Source organism: Nannospalax galili, unplaced genomic scaffold (genome assembly GCF_000622305.1).
Source record: "Nannospalax galili isolate Female #2095 unplaced genomic scaffold, S.galili_v1.0 scaffold307, whole genome shotgun sequence".
Classification (NCBI taxonomy): domain Eukaryota; kingdom Metazoa; phylum Chordata; class Mammalia; order Rodentia; family Spalacidae; genus Nannospalax; species Nannospalax galili.
Window position 1 is genome coordinate 5,092,369 of NW_008359625.1, and position 13,494 is coordinate 5,105,862.

The window sequence follows — 13,494 nt, forward strand, 5'->3', positions numbered from 1 at the left end:
TATACCTATAATATGAGACTAAGGAACAGGTTACATAGAGGTCTATGACACATTGGTTTATCCTTTTAAAAAAAGTAGACGTTTATAAATAAAAAAGAAAGGAGGGACAATTCACAGAGGAAAAAGAGGTACACGAGAAAATACTGTTGCACGCAATAATTTTCACACAGATTAACATGGATTAACACTTTTTATTACAGAAACCGTACAGTGAAGGAACATGATGGACCAGGGCTTTTAAGGGGTTATTGAGACTGAGCTGAGATGACCTGGTAGAGAAAGATCTAGGAAGATGACTTTGGGGAGGGAGCCACGTTCCTTGGACTGGGGACCAAGCATCGCCAGGTCTCCTTTTCCCTGTCCTCACTCTGGGGAGTGTCCTGAACTCATGGGCAGTTGAAGGTAAACATTGCTACAGATCTGTTCTCTCGCCACCTTAATGGATACCATTTTTGGAAACGTGATATAATACCAGGCTGCAGCTCAACGCATGTGGTCAGAGCAAAATAGGATGGAAAATTCCAGTCATTGTGGTCTGTTGTCCCCACACCCTCCTATGCCTTTGTGGCTGGGGACCCAGACAGAGCGGCAGCACCCTCAGGGCCCCCAGCTCTGCTGAGGTGAGGTGACAGCAAGGGCTGGGCATGGGGCCTTGGCTGTGTGTGGGGGAGCAGGACTCACCTTGCTCGTTGGACACACCACCAAGGCTGGCTCCAGCCTCTCAAGGGCTCATCCATAAAGCTATACTCTTCCTATCAGAATTTTGGCTCGATATATATATATACACAAACATATATATCAATATCTCTATCTATACAGGGATTCTACTAAACTAGGAATCCTGCTGCCCCAAAGCATACTTTTTTTGTCAACTTCATTTGGTTAAAAAAATGCACACAAAGAGGGTGAGGGTTGCTTTGGGGGCTAGACATGATTGTGCCCTGGGTAACCTATGAGGAAAGCCAATTTTAAATGGGCAGTAACAGAAGAGTGAGGGATGGAAGGGGGTGGGGTAGCCAAGGGACCTAGAGGCAGAGGGAACAGGACATCTGCTTTGAAGGGCATGTAGGATGTATGCACCTTCCACTCAGTCACAGAAAGCTAGCGGATGGCACAGTCACGTCACTTTCCATCCTCTACCTCCTTCCTCATCTGAGCTGAGTACTGACACAGCAGTAGTGAATCTGAGACCCCGAGACCCAGCAGGGGGCAGGGGGGCAACTTTCAGGTTAAGTGGACGCTCCTCGTTGGCTCTTGAGCTTCCTGGTAGTCCCGGGTGCCTAAGCATGGGGCTGTGGTGACAGAAGGGAGGCAAAGGTGGTGTGGGGGAAGGGACCAGGAGAGAGTCATTGGGAAATTGGTTGGAAGAAAACTCGTGAGAGCAATGGCAGAGCCTGATTTCAGATACAATGAATCTGCTTTTCAAATAATAATGAAAAGCCTAAACCTCTAGCTTTTAAAAATATGGGTAAGCCCCAAAGATAATGACACAAAAAATTCATTTGGTTAACAGTGCAAAGCAAATCACACATACAGATAGGAGCCTGGGAGTATGACTGAGAAGGGTAAGATGAGAGACAGTCCTGAACAACATTCGAACAAAGAGATCACAAGAATGCAGTGTCAGCGCAGGTTACAGGCGCAGAGCTAATGTGTAATGTGGAGTCCCTGGTCCTGGGTGTGCTCCAGTTCGCAAGGTGTCGGCTAGTGGAATGGATCACCCCATAGGTCACTGTGGGTCCTCCACAGTTCAGTGATGGTACAAGACAAAAACCAAACAAACCTGATGTACATAGTAAGTTCCAGACCTGCCAGGGCTACACAGTGAGACCCTGTCTCAAAAACAACAACAAAACATCACCCCTAAAACCCCAATCAAAACCAAAGCCAAGAACAAAGAAAACTGTCATTTCCTGTCTGCTCCTGCCTGACAGTGGGCCTGTCTCTAAATCTTGGCTCTGCCATTGCAACCCCCCCCCCGAAGCAGACCAGGTCTCATGGACCACCCTGAGCTGCCCACCCCCACCCAGCTCCTTAGGCTCAGAAGCACCCAGGTCTGTGAGCAGAATCCAAGGCTTGCCCACTGACCTGGGCTTCACATCTCACCCAATGAGTAAATTAAAGGTACATATATCATTTTTACACAGGTTTTGTTTCAAAGGAGAAAAAATGACTAAAAGACAGCAGATGTGGAAAACCCAGCCAATGAACATGAGCATAGAAGTGTATGGTTCTCCTCAAAGCACGGACCAAAGTATTACTGCAGACTCAGAAACAGCAACTGCACCTTCAGAGCTACTCAAATCCCAGCATCTTCCACTGCCTGGTGAGTGATCTGTTAATAAATTGAACATTCAAATCAAGACAAAAATGGAAGAACCAGGGATCAGTTCATGGGCCTTTCCACACCGCCGAGAAGACCTTGCTGACAAGTGCCGACATGGCACAGGGCGCTATGTCTGGCCCAGGTTTGGGACTCACCCTTCCCACTCCATCTGGACTTCCTTTCACATTCTCAGGTTCACTTGGAAACCAACAGTATGGAGGGAAATGCATACACCAGGCTGTGGAACAATATGAGGAACACATCTGCCCTGGGAGACAGGGCTTCCAACAGAAGAGCCAATCAGTTGCTGTGGTGGAAGTCTGTTATAAACAGAGGTTTTCTTTAGAAAGTACCAGTTTAAATGTAAACTCTAAAATACTTTAACTATAAAATGTAGCCAGAAATATGCTTAAGTATCCACAGCCAATTATGTAGTTTATTAGTTTAAAAGGAGTCTTTTGAGAGGGAGAAAGCAAAAGGCATTTTATAGTAGCTAAAGACGTATGCTCCGCATGTGCATTTGAACACCACAAATTATGACACACAAAAACTATCTCTTCCTTGGTTTCAGTTCTGTTGTAAGGATGAGCTATTTTCAGAATTCACTTAAGCAACAGTGACCAGGGTACGTATTAATCATTACTTTCAGTCCATATAAAATTCATAGTCTTAAATTCCAAAGATCAAGCTTGGCTACATGATTTCAAAAAAGGCTAAAACCAGGATGAATGCCCACATTTGAGGTAATTATTACCGCTAGGTCACAGTTTGTCTAAGAGGATGTATCTAAAGCCTTCTAAAAACATCTTTAGGTGTTCTGTCAGAATCCCAGAATACCTACTGACACCAACCAGGATCTCAAATCCAGACGAGTTGGGTTTACTTCCAATGGAGTTAAAGTTCTAGAAGAGTTTAGAACTTGTGTAAACTATCTAAGGATTTAGGCAAATAAGCCTGGAGCCAGTCAGCAAAGAAATTTTAAAGAGAGACATGAGAAACCCACCCCCAAACAATTAAGCAGATATTTCATAGTACATGATAGTTTTTAAGGAAATGGAAAGCATAGTCCTAACGTGTTCCTCAGTTTTGTCAGCTGCATCTCTGTCAAACTCACGCCAGCCAGAGGTGCTTTTTCCTGCTGGTTTTCTCAGTCATTCGATTGTTTTCCATTTCTTTGAGAAGGGTATCTATCTCTCTTGAAAGGAAACTTAGTTTCGTTCCTCTTCCTAAAGGTCATCTTGCCTTTCTTTTTCTTCTTCTTTTTCCTCTTCTTTTTTTTTTTGTTTTTTTGTTTTTTTTTTCATAGAAAGAAAAAAAAGTTCCTGGACACAGACCCACATGGTATTTACAGATTTGGTGTGCACCCCGCAGCTGGTTCTGTCCAGCACTGAAGAGTGGGTCTATTACAGAGATCAGAGCTGTCACGATATTTATCAAGTGCAGTAAAAAATAGCATTTTGAAAAAAATATATACCTTTAGTATTGCCTTTCTAGAATTAACTATAAGCAAGAAAAATTATTTTTTTTTAAAAGAAAAGAACACTTTTTCCTTCTTCACTCTTATAAGAGTTGTAGCAGCATTACTAAAGCTAGTTGATTCACTAAAAAGAAACCAAAAAGGAATTCTAGGAATCAAAAGAAACTCCCCAGAGATTTTTCTTTAATGTTAGGCATATTCTGTCTCTTCTGCATCCAGAATTTAGGATTCCTCTTTGCACAGACCTTCTGCTAAGTTCCACGGCACAGGGAAGGCAGGGCATGGTACTGCCCATGCACAGGAAGCAGCTGAGGCTAGTATCTATGAGCTCAGTGCTGGAGCCACATAGGCTTGGTGCCCAGCTCCAGCGACTCTTGCTAGCTGGGGTTACAGGCTCTGCAAACCAGGCGCCTCCCTTGTACAGGACGGACACGGCTGACCTCACAGGGTTCACCCAACAATTCTTAGCACAGTGTTTGGCACACAGGAAAAGGAAGCATCATTAAAGGGTTCATCACAAATGTGAGGCTGCTCACTACAGTCAGCAGAAAGGGAAACAAAATCACATTTCAGTAAAGGCCTGATTAACAAAAAAACAGGGCTAGAAACTTGAGGATTTTGATTTGTATCATGTTTTCTCTTTCCTCCATGCCACTTTCGCACAGAGCAAGCTTTCCCATCTGTCAATCAAAGGGTGCTACCTTCTTCCCAGGGCGGGTGGCTGTGATGGATTCATGAGACGGTGCTCACAAAGGAACTGGCACACTGAAAGCACTCAAGTCCTTACTTGAGGGATAATGCTAGTGTCACCAAGAGGCAATCAGTGTAACGCCCATCTGCATGGATCTGAGATGAGGGGCTCTGGATGGCTTGGGGGAGTCTAGCTGAGGAACCAGGAAGCCCATCAGGGCTATGGTTCTGTGACAGGACAGCTTCCATGATCCTTTTTCTGACAACTGAGTCTGAAGGGAAGAGACTGCTTGGAACTAGCTTTCACCAGTTACCCCAAAGACTGAAACCTTTTCTTAGGTTGGTCACTACAGTGAATCACAGTGCCAAAGTCTTTGTGAGGTTTCTTTTGCAACCGAGTAAGCCTCATTCTGCCATCTTCGGTTCTCTAGTGGCTCGACACATTTGTCTGAGTCCTCACTGTGGGACTAAGGGAGAGTCTGGAGGCATGCAAGTGGATAGACACTGCCATCTCAAGTCAGTCTTGAGCTTCCTAAGCCCGGGATGCAGCAGGAGTCCTCAGGGAAGGCCCACCTGCTTGTTCTCTGGCTCCCCACTATAACATGAGTGCACTTAAGCCTGCATGAGCACTGTTAAGGGCCTCAGTTCCCGAGGAACTTCTCCAGTTCTCTTCGAAGGTTTTGAAATAAATGCAGGGAAAAAAAGGAGTCAGGACAGAGAGGAAGGAGACAGATAAATGGAATTGCATCACTGACATCATTGCTGCCCAGAAAGGAACAGGGGATGACATCTGTCCCTCTCTGGACGTGTCTTTGAGAAGGTTCTTTGGCTACAGAAAGGGACAGTTTTGTCTTTTTTTCCAATTTGGTAAGGGCATCCCTGGCCTGCTTCATTCTGAGGCTTCCCTGTTGAAAATCTGTAAAGCACATGAGAGGAAAAAAACACAAGAGGGGAGCAAAGCCTGTGAGTCCCTGGGCTGGAATGTGCTGTGGAGCAATGGCTCTCACCAGGGTTGTGCAGCCCCAGGCTGGGCCATGGAAGGAGCCCTCGCCTTGGGTGGAATTCTGTCTGCTAGTTGAGGGCACCGAGCTATTTTCTTTCTTTCTGTTTTCTGTTCTAGCAGCTACTTGGCAGACCAGCAAGAGCAACACCCGCATTCTACCCTGCCCTCAGCCAGATAACCTGGGGGAGGGTGGGCAGGGTGTGGGCCCAGTCGTTTTCACCATCATGAACCACCAGTAATACTTCCTTAAGCCTCCTCATCACCTCACTCTAATTTCCAAGAACGTTAAGCTCTATGCACTCATGCTCACCCAACCCAATCCTCCTCCACACATTGTTCAAAATGAGTGTTTGCAACTCCCAAGACTAGTCCAGGGAAGTCATCCTGTCTGCTCTGCTGATCTCCCCTTGCTGACTGACCCTTCCACCCTGTGGTCTCAGGTAGCTCCAGTCCTTGGGGGCAATGAGAACAAAACCAAATTGGCTTTCACAGCTCACAGACAACTCTGCCACCTGGAAGAGGAGAAGTGCAAATACAGTCCAGGGGGCACTGGGCCACTTCTGCCCACCTTTTCCTCTGAATCACACGGACCACTTGCTCTACTTCACAGGATTAACTGGCATCAACACCAAGCTCATCCACCCACTGGCCTGCTCACCCACTTTCCTCAGAATACCCAACACATTACCCAACGCGCCAACACAGAGACATACACAAGTGCCAAGACCACATGGGTAAGAATCTGGCAAGCAAGAGAGCAAGCTGAGGGTTGTGAGGCTCCATAGACCTTCCTTGACCTTTCTCATCTTCCTCAGTTGAACAGTGTTTCTTCACTAAGGAAGGCCCAGAGGATGTGTCAGGCTGGGAAGTATGGTCTAATAAGGACTAGGTGGGCCTCCCTCCACTCAAAGTATAGTCCTGAGGACATGGCCTTTCCTCCATCCTTTTTGTTAAGGGGACTCAGTGCTGAGCACCTAGTGGGGACTAGTGTTAACTAACTGGGATCTTCTCGGGTGGGCTCCTCATGCATCAGCTCTGTGCACAGGACTAGAGATCAGGGGAGGACTAGTGGGCTAAAGGTTTGCTGAGTGGCGGCTGTCTTCTCTTTGGAGAAGGTAACCCTTCAATTCTGTTTTCACTTGGGGCCTGGTTGTTTCTGAGCATGGCAGGAAGACAGTGTATAGGCACCTTCACCACACTGCAGGGCACTGAGGGGAACAGTCAAGAGTCTAGGAGACAGGGGGCTACAAGGTCCCACAGTGTCCTTCTCTTGTCAGTGACTTAGAAGGGACATTTCTAGCAGTGTCTGAACAGCTGCTGGACTTTGTGTGGGGCTTTCTGCTGTCCTCCTCGGTACTTTATTTGGCTCACTAGAATTGTGTGCTGGGAGGATATGTCTGGGGGAGGAGCAAGCTAGGGAAGTGGGGAGGAGGCTGATATGTCTCACAGGAGGTCTATCACTCTCATTATACCCAATGGCTTCCAGGAGGGGAAAACTGTCTCTGCACTGAGGGAGGTAAGCCCTACTCTGGGTGTGCTGATGGGAAAGGGTGAAAGTTTGGGAAAGGGGTTGGGTAAGGAAGAAGACTCTTCTTATGCTAAATATCAGGTGTGAGGCAGACTAAAATCTTGTTGCTAGATTTCAGACATGCAGGAGAGCACAGAGGAAGTGCGAGAAACTGCCACAGTCCTGACCTCAGTGCAGCGGCCTCCCCAACCCAGCTGCTCCCAGGCCACAGGGAATCCAGACAAATACATTGACGGTGGCTGCGCAGAGAAAAAGACCTTGCTTCTTTAGTCTGTGTTTTGTGGTAGATCGTCCCTGTTGGTTCTTTTTGGAGCAGAGAAGAAAAAAGAAACAATTTTCCTAATTCCTGGGCTTTTCTTTCTTTTTTCTTTTTTGACAAAATCAGCTATTGGCACACTCCTACAGCCTACTCATATACCCATAGCTATACTAAAATTAGTTTAAATAGTAAGGAGAAAACATAAGGATACTTGGAATAAATGTGCACTTCAAACCCTGACTAAAATAGCAACAAGATGACAATGATCATAATTACAATGGCAATAACAAAAATAATCAGTACAATAATAACTTTATGAGCAGCACAGAATTTTCATTCCTGATCTAGAAGGAGAAAAGGGAAGGACATGTAGGGTGAAAGAGAAATAAGCTTCAACATAAGTAGACAAGGGATGGAAGGACAGCAGGAATCCTCTTTCCCTTATAAGATCAGCTCTAGAAGGTTCTAGGAACCCTAGATGCCACGCAGTAAGGCAAACCCAGGCCTGCTTTCAGCCACGACTAGCTGCCTGATGACTTAGAATGAGAAGGTTCCATGGGCTATTGCTGCTGTTTGACTGTCAAACAGTCTCTGAGACATGTCCATGGTGGCAGGGGTCTGGATGACTCTGGCTCAGGGGTCCTCCAAAGGTTTTGCTCCCCTCTCTGAACTGATTGTTTTCCTGTTGTCTCACTTCTGGCTAAAGCAGGTGCTGACCAGGATGAGGGCTGCATCTCCCTGCTATAGGCCTGTACCATTCTGCTCCCAGCAGGCGCTTGCCACTTCTGCCCAAGCAGACCAGACCTTGCTCAGGTCTTAATGTCCCTTCCTTTTGGCCCAAAGTATGTACTGAGACATTTCCAGTTTGGGAACCTAGTTCTTTATGAGAATTTATGAGTGAGGTGGGGAGATTTCCAGAGTTTTTTTTTCACAGCTAAGAGCTAAGTAACAGCTTTGTTATTGAGGGAGGGGTAGGCATCACTGGGAAAGCCTTTCACAGATTCCTCAGGGCCTGTGGTGGGAAGAGGGAAAGGGCAGGGAGACAGTCTGAGGTTAGGCTGCTGACCTAAGAGCTCTTTGCACCTGGAGATTTGGATGAAGGGTCAGCTAGAACTCATACCAGGATCAAACAATCTGAGCAATGGATATAAGCCCCATCCTTGACCAGACCCTATCTCCAGCATCCATGTGCTTCAGAGTTGCTCACTTGGAACAGAGAACTCCTGCCCAGCTCTCTGCATGCAGTGTTCAGAGCCTGAGAAAATGTTCAGAATGCATTAGACATGCGGAGGGTGCAGAGCAGATTTCTTTGGAAGCATAATCATCCATGGGAGTGTTTTCCCAAGAACAGTGCAGGGCTGCTGGCTACCCTCCTAAGTGTCCCGTCAACTCTCTGTTCAAGAGGCCAAGATTAAACTGTCTGGGGAGACCTGGGTTAACTGCAGGAAAGAACTGACAGCAAATATGTAGGTGAAGGTCTACAGATGGAGGGAGCTGGCAAAATCAGGAGCTCAGATGCAGCCCCTGGAGCTGGTAGAAAAATGTGTGTGGGTCTGAGAATACCAGGCTTTTGGTGGGAGGAGGGACTAGGGGTGTACCCAGAACAGAAACAGGTCTCCTGCCTTCCCCCCATATGGCTCCAGAAGGGAGGTGGTGGGCTTGGAGGGTGAGGCAGCTACCTGGGAAAGCCAACATTGCTAAGATACCCTAGTGCTATACCAGGCAGAGCTGGGGTGGGGGTGGGGATGAGTCTCTCTGGATCTGCCCTCAAAGCCCAACTCACCAAAAGAACCAGCCCTGCCATCAATGTGCCCACCATCTGGCTCCCATTCTCCTTCTTTTAGCTCTATAAGCTTCTCTGACATCCTTCTGCTCCCAAACAGCCCAGGAAAGAGAATCTGCATGAAACTAAAACAACAAAAACAAAAATGAGAAGGAAAGACCCAAGTGAAATATTACAACAGCACAACACAAGAGCTGAGAATGAGTTTGAGCAGCCCCAGCCCATTTCTTGGAGTTCCAGTGGAAGTAAACCCTTCGCTGCATCTGTCTGTCGGTCGGTAAGGCACTAGGAGGGAATGATGTAGAATCAAGACTGTGAGGGCTGTGATGGCGGTGCCAAGGGACACACGGGGAGGGTGGCAGCCCCACTCACACCCACACGTGCTCACGCACACTCACTCAGACCACCACATTGGTTCCATGCCTATGTTATATCACTTTTTTGTGCAATTACATTGAGGAATAAGTCTATTGGTATCACTGACGTTGAACACAAGGTAGGAAACAAGGGCGCAGAGTGCTACATTCTACTAGGGTGTCTGATGCCCACTAGTCCTACACTACATGACTAGAAGGTGATTCAAAGAGAAAACAAATCAGAAAAAAGTAAAGTCTGCAACACACAATATTAATGACATCTGAGGAATAACATTGCTTAGAGATTTATCCAGAGTACTCAGAAAGAGGAAACCTGCCCCTCTCTCAGGGCTCTTCCATCAGCCTGGTCAACCCTTATTCTTGACAAATGAGCCAGAACTGGACTTTGCCAATCCCAGACCAACCCCAAATATGAGCCTCCTCTGGCCATGGCCTGACATTTGGGAGGGGTGTTGACCCTTTCGAGTTCTGGAAAAATCCCTAATTTTCATGTTCAATTAATTAAAAATCTATTGGATTTCCATATCAGGTGTTCCTGACAGCAAATTCTTCAATGTCACTTGCTGCCATATGAAAATAATCTTTGAAAAGTTCATAGATAAAAGTTCTTCAAAAACTGGGGCCCCTTGTTTCCAGACTCTTCCTGTGGCTCTCTTCTCCGTTCCAGTTTGGTGCAGAGTGGGTTCGTCGGCATTTTTTTTTTTCTTTTTTTGTTAGTGACATTTTTCTTTTTTTTCCCTTTTTCGTTTTTAAAATAAAAAGCATAGTCCCCCCCTCCTTAATCCCTTCCTTTTAAAATGTTTTCTTCTCTGCTCTAAGTCCTTCCACTTCCTAGTTCAAGTTTCATTTGTGTCCCAACCGTCCCCTTGTCCCCTGCCCCCCTCCCTGTCCCGTTTGCATTGTTTGTGTGCGGCACCTACAGTATAAAATCCCAGCTCCCCAGGGTTGGTCTGGGAGCTCCTCCCCTTCCCTCCCTGCGGGCCACCTCCAGTGTTTATATGTAAGGATACTGGTTGACCTTGGCAGGACTTAGTGGGTATCCAGTGTAGACAGTGGAGGCTGGCGAGGCGCTGATGTAGGTCTGGTGGGCAAACTGGGTTGGATACTGACTGGGGTGGATGGTGGGTGAGGGAAGGACCCGGGGCCCCATGCTCACAGGGACCTGGTGGACGATGCTGGCTGGGTAGGCAGTGTGCTGCACGGTGTGGCGCGCTGAGCCTTGGGAGGCCACTAGGTGGGCCATGGTGCCAGTGGAGCCCAGGGCTGTTGGTGCTGTGTAGGTGTAGAGGTGAGGCTGGGTGGGAAGGTGGGTGGCAGCGGCCAGGTGGGGGTGCACAGTGCCGTGGCTGGGGCTGTTGTGCGGAAAGGTGTATGGAGCCTGGGCCATGGTGGGAGTGATGTAGGCCTGCTGTCGACGGTGGTTCCCAGCACGGTCTGCAGCCATGTGCTGTTGAGCCTGAGGAGGAAAAGCAGCAGAGGGGCTGAGTTAGGAGGAAGGACAGGGGGAGATGGAGGGAGAGGAGAAGGAGAAGCAATAGTGACAAAAGATGCTTCCTTTCCTGTGCTGAGAGAATGAAAATTTGGACCAGCTGGCCAGTCACCAGACTAGGGTGTCACCCAGCAAAGTCAGAGCAGCTAGTGGGACACTCAACTGAAGTGTCAGAAGGACACTCTCTTGAGTGGTGACTGGTTTCTCCCATGATGTGAAATCTTACTCTCTAAAATTGGAGACGTCTACTGAGTCCAAGAGAGCAAACAGCTCTCTCTCCCATAGAGACACTAAGTCACTGTGACACATGTGCAAATGCTAGGATGTTCTTTTTATGGATCTGGGGTATCCACGGTGACGCAACTACAGGACTGTCCCTGGTGGCCCAGGCTGAGGGCAAGACCACGTCTACACTTTGCTGGTGGAGACAGCACTATGTGGGCCTCTGATCTGTAAGTTGGCCCTGGCACCATGTAGCTAAGCACTCTGTAACACCCGACAAGTCACTTTGCTTTGGGCTGGCTCTCTGTGAACCAGCCATACCCAGGGCTGGTCTAGGGTGAGAGGAGGCCATGGAGGACTTCCCTCAGGGCCCTGCCAGCTGTGGCTGATGGGGCTTACCTGGCTGAGATTGAGGGGCTGCTGCTGCTGGAAATGGGGGCCTGGCCGCTGCTGCCGGTAGGTGATGGCTCCCGATGAGCTCCCTGAAGAGTGACCGCTGGTGGAGGTCACATTGTTGGAGGACTTGGACTTGTAGGAGGATGAGTGGTGACTGGTATTGACTGTTGGGGGAGGAGGAACAGGTCACAGATCAGTGGTAGGTCCTTGGCTGTCCAGAAGACGCACCTCCCTCCTCCTTCACTGAATAGTAGCCTTCCGGGAAGGAAGCAAAGCAGTGAAGGGCAAAGATGCAAGCCCAGCAGGGCCTCACACTGGTCCTCTGGGGAAGTAATACAGTGACACATGGGACGTGTGTGGAAGGATGCTTGCCTGGTCCCTTCATGGGTGGTTGTGAGGATCAGATGTGATCATGACAATGGTGGGACTAATAAACAACCAACGTCACAGCAGATGTTAAAATAACCCTGCAGGTTTCCTGACCCCACGCAGGGTAAGACTAATTCTCCCAGGTAATGGTCTGAAACTATGACAGATTCCAGGGTGTGAAGTCAGAGCTGGGGCGGGGGCCAGGCAAGAGAGAATGCTGAGTTGCTGATGAAGGGAGGCGTGTGCCTTCGAAGGTCCTGGCCCCAAAGGAAGAGCAAAGTGGGAAACCTGGGACAGGAGAGTGTGGCGTATGCAGAAGGCAGAGGGAAACATCTCAAGAGAGATCTCCCAGCTCTAGGTAAAGAGAGAGCTGCTTTGCTAGGAGGGAGATGGCAGGTTCTAGAAAGAGATCCCTAAATCTGACCATGCTCTGGCACCTAAGGTCTCTCCCACATACTCACTGTATCAGAGTTCCTTGGGAGGGTGCCTGGGGTTTGGTCTAAGCTTCCCAAGAACCCACAGCCAGCCTAGTACTAGTGGTGCACAAACATGCATCTGGGACTCAGGGCCCTGAGACCAAATACCGTGCCCAAGTGAACCCAGTTAGATTCTTAAAGCCCCCCCCCCAAAAAAAAAACCTGGAGCAGGAAAGAGGTTTTTGTGGATTGGATACGGGGTCAAACAGAAAGCTGCAAGCCTTGGCCATCAGTAGAGCTTCCCTTTTTCTCCTTCACAGGTCCATGTGCTTGTGTGTTAAAACTTCAGCTCTACCCAGCTTGGCAACAATCTGAAAAGAGCTGCTGTTGGACCCAGTCTGATCATCTCTGCTCTAGTCTAACGTCTGGGATACTTTGTAGGGATCATGTTTGAGGAACAATCAATGAGTTCAAGGGTCCTACATTCTGAGTCTGCTAAATGACAATGTCAGAGCCTAGTGTTCCACTTGCGGCTGTAATTGTGGGGACAAGAGATGGGGACTGAGTCAGAGCTGGTCAAGCTGTCAGAGCAAAAGAGCCCTGGATATGGGAGTGTCCTGAAGGAATCAAGAGATTCAGGGAGCGACTGCTCCTGCAGAGGTGAACGAGGCAGCAATAGGTCAATCGCCTATGTAGATTCTGTAGCTATGAGGGAACAACTGGTCATTCGTGCTCTGTGTGTGCAAGTGTGCTTACAGCACAGGTGAGCTTGAGAGCCAGACCCTGAGGGGATGACCACAGGGCCCTGGGCCAGGCCACTAACCTCTGTGCACTGACATCTCTTTTGTGTATAATCTGCAGCAATCACAGAGGTACATGTAGAATTACTATGAAGACTAGTCATGTTGGAGAGAGACTGAGGGATTCACGCCACATATACATCTCCCTTAGGGAGCGGCTCAGCAGCCTCAAGTTATTTCTCAATCAGGGCTCTGTGGGGCCCTACACTCTGCTCCTTACCCCTAAGGCACTGACTCTGAAACCAGCGTCAACTCTACACTCTGTGGGGGACCAGCTAGGATGTGAAAACAGAGCAGTGGTGGCAGGGTACAGGATGGATGTATTTAATGAGCCTGTCTTCTGAGGAAAGTAGCGGGAG

The 13,494-nt window shown here is 48.1% G+C and overlaps 1 protein-coding gene across 8 annotated transcripts in view; it reads right to left on the reverse strand.

Annotated features, from left to right (window-relative positions):
• Positions 1-3,597: 3,597 nt before the first annotated feature.
• The window catches only part of Hipk2 (homeodomain interacting protein kinase 2), a 207,285-nt gene continuing 197,388 nt past the window's right edge, over positions 3,598-13,494 (reverse strand). For all 8 annotated transcript variants that reach the window (XM_029558852.1, XM_008823500.3, XM_017795686.2 and 5 more), the window contains 2 exons: positions 11,554-11,714; positions 3,598-10,899 (listed from right to left, as the gene is read on the reverse strand). In XM_029558852.1, coding sequence (XP_029414712.1) covers positions 10,438-10,899; positions 11,554-11,714 — 623 coding nt within the window. In that variant the 3' untranslated portion in view covers positions 3,598-10,437. The remainder of the gene's footprint in view (positions 10,900-11,553; positions 11,715-13,494) is intronic.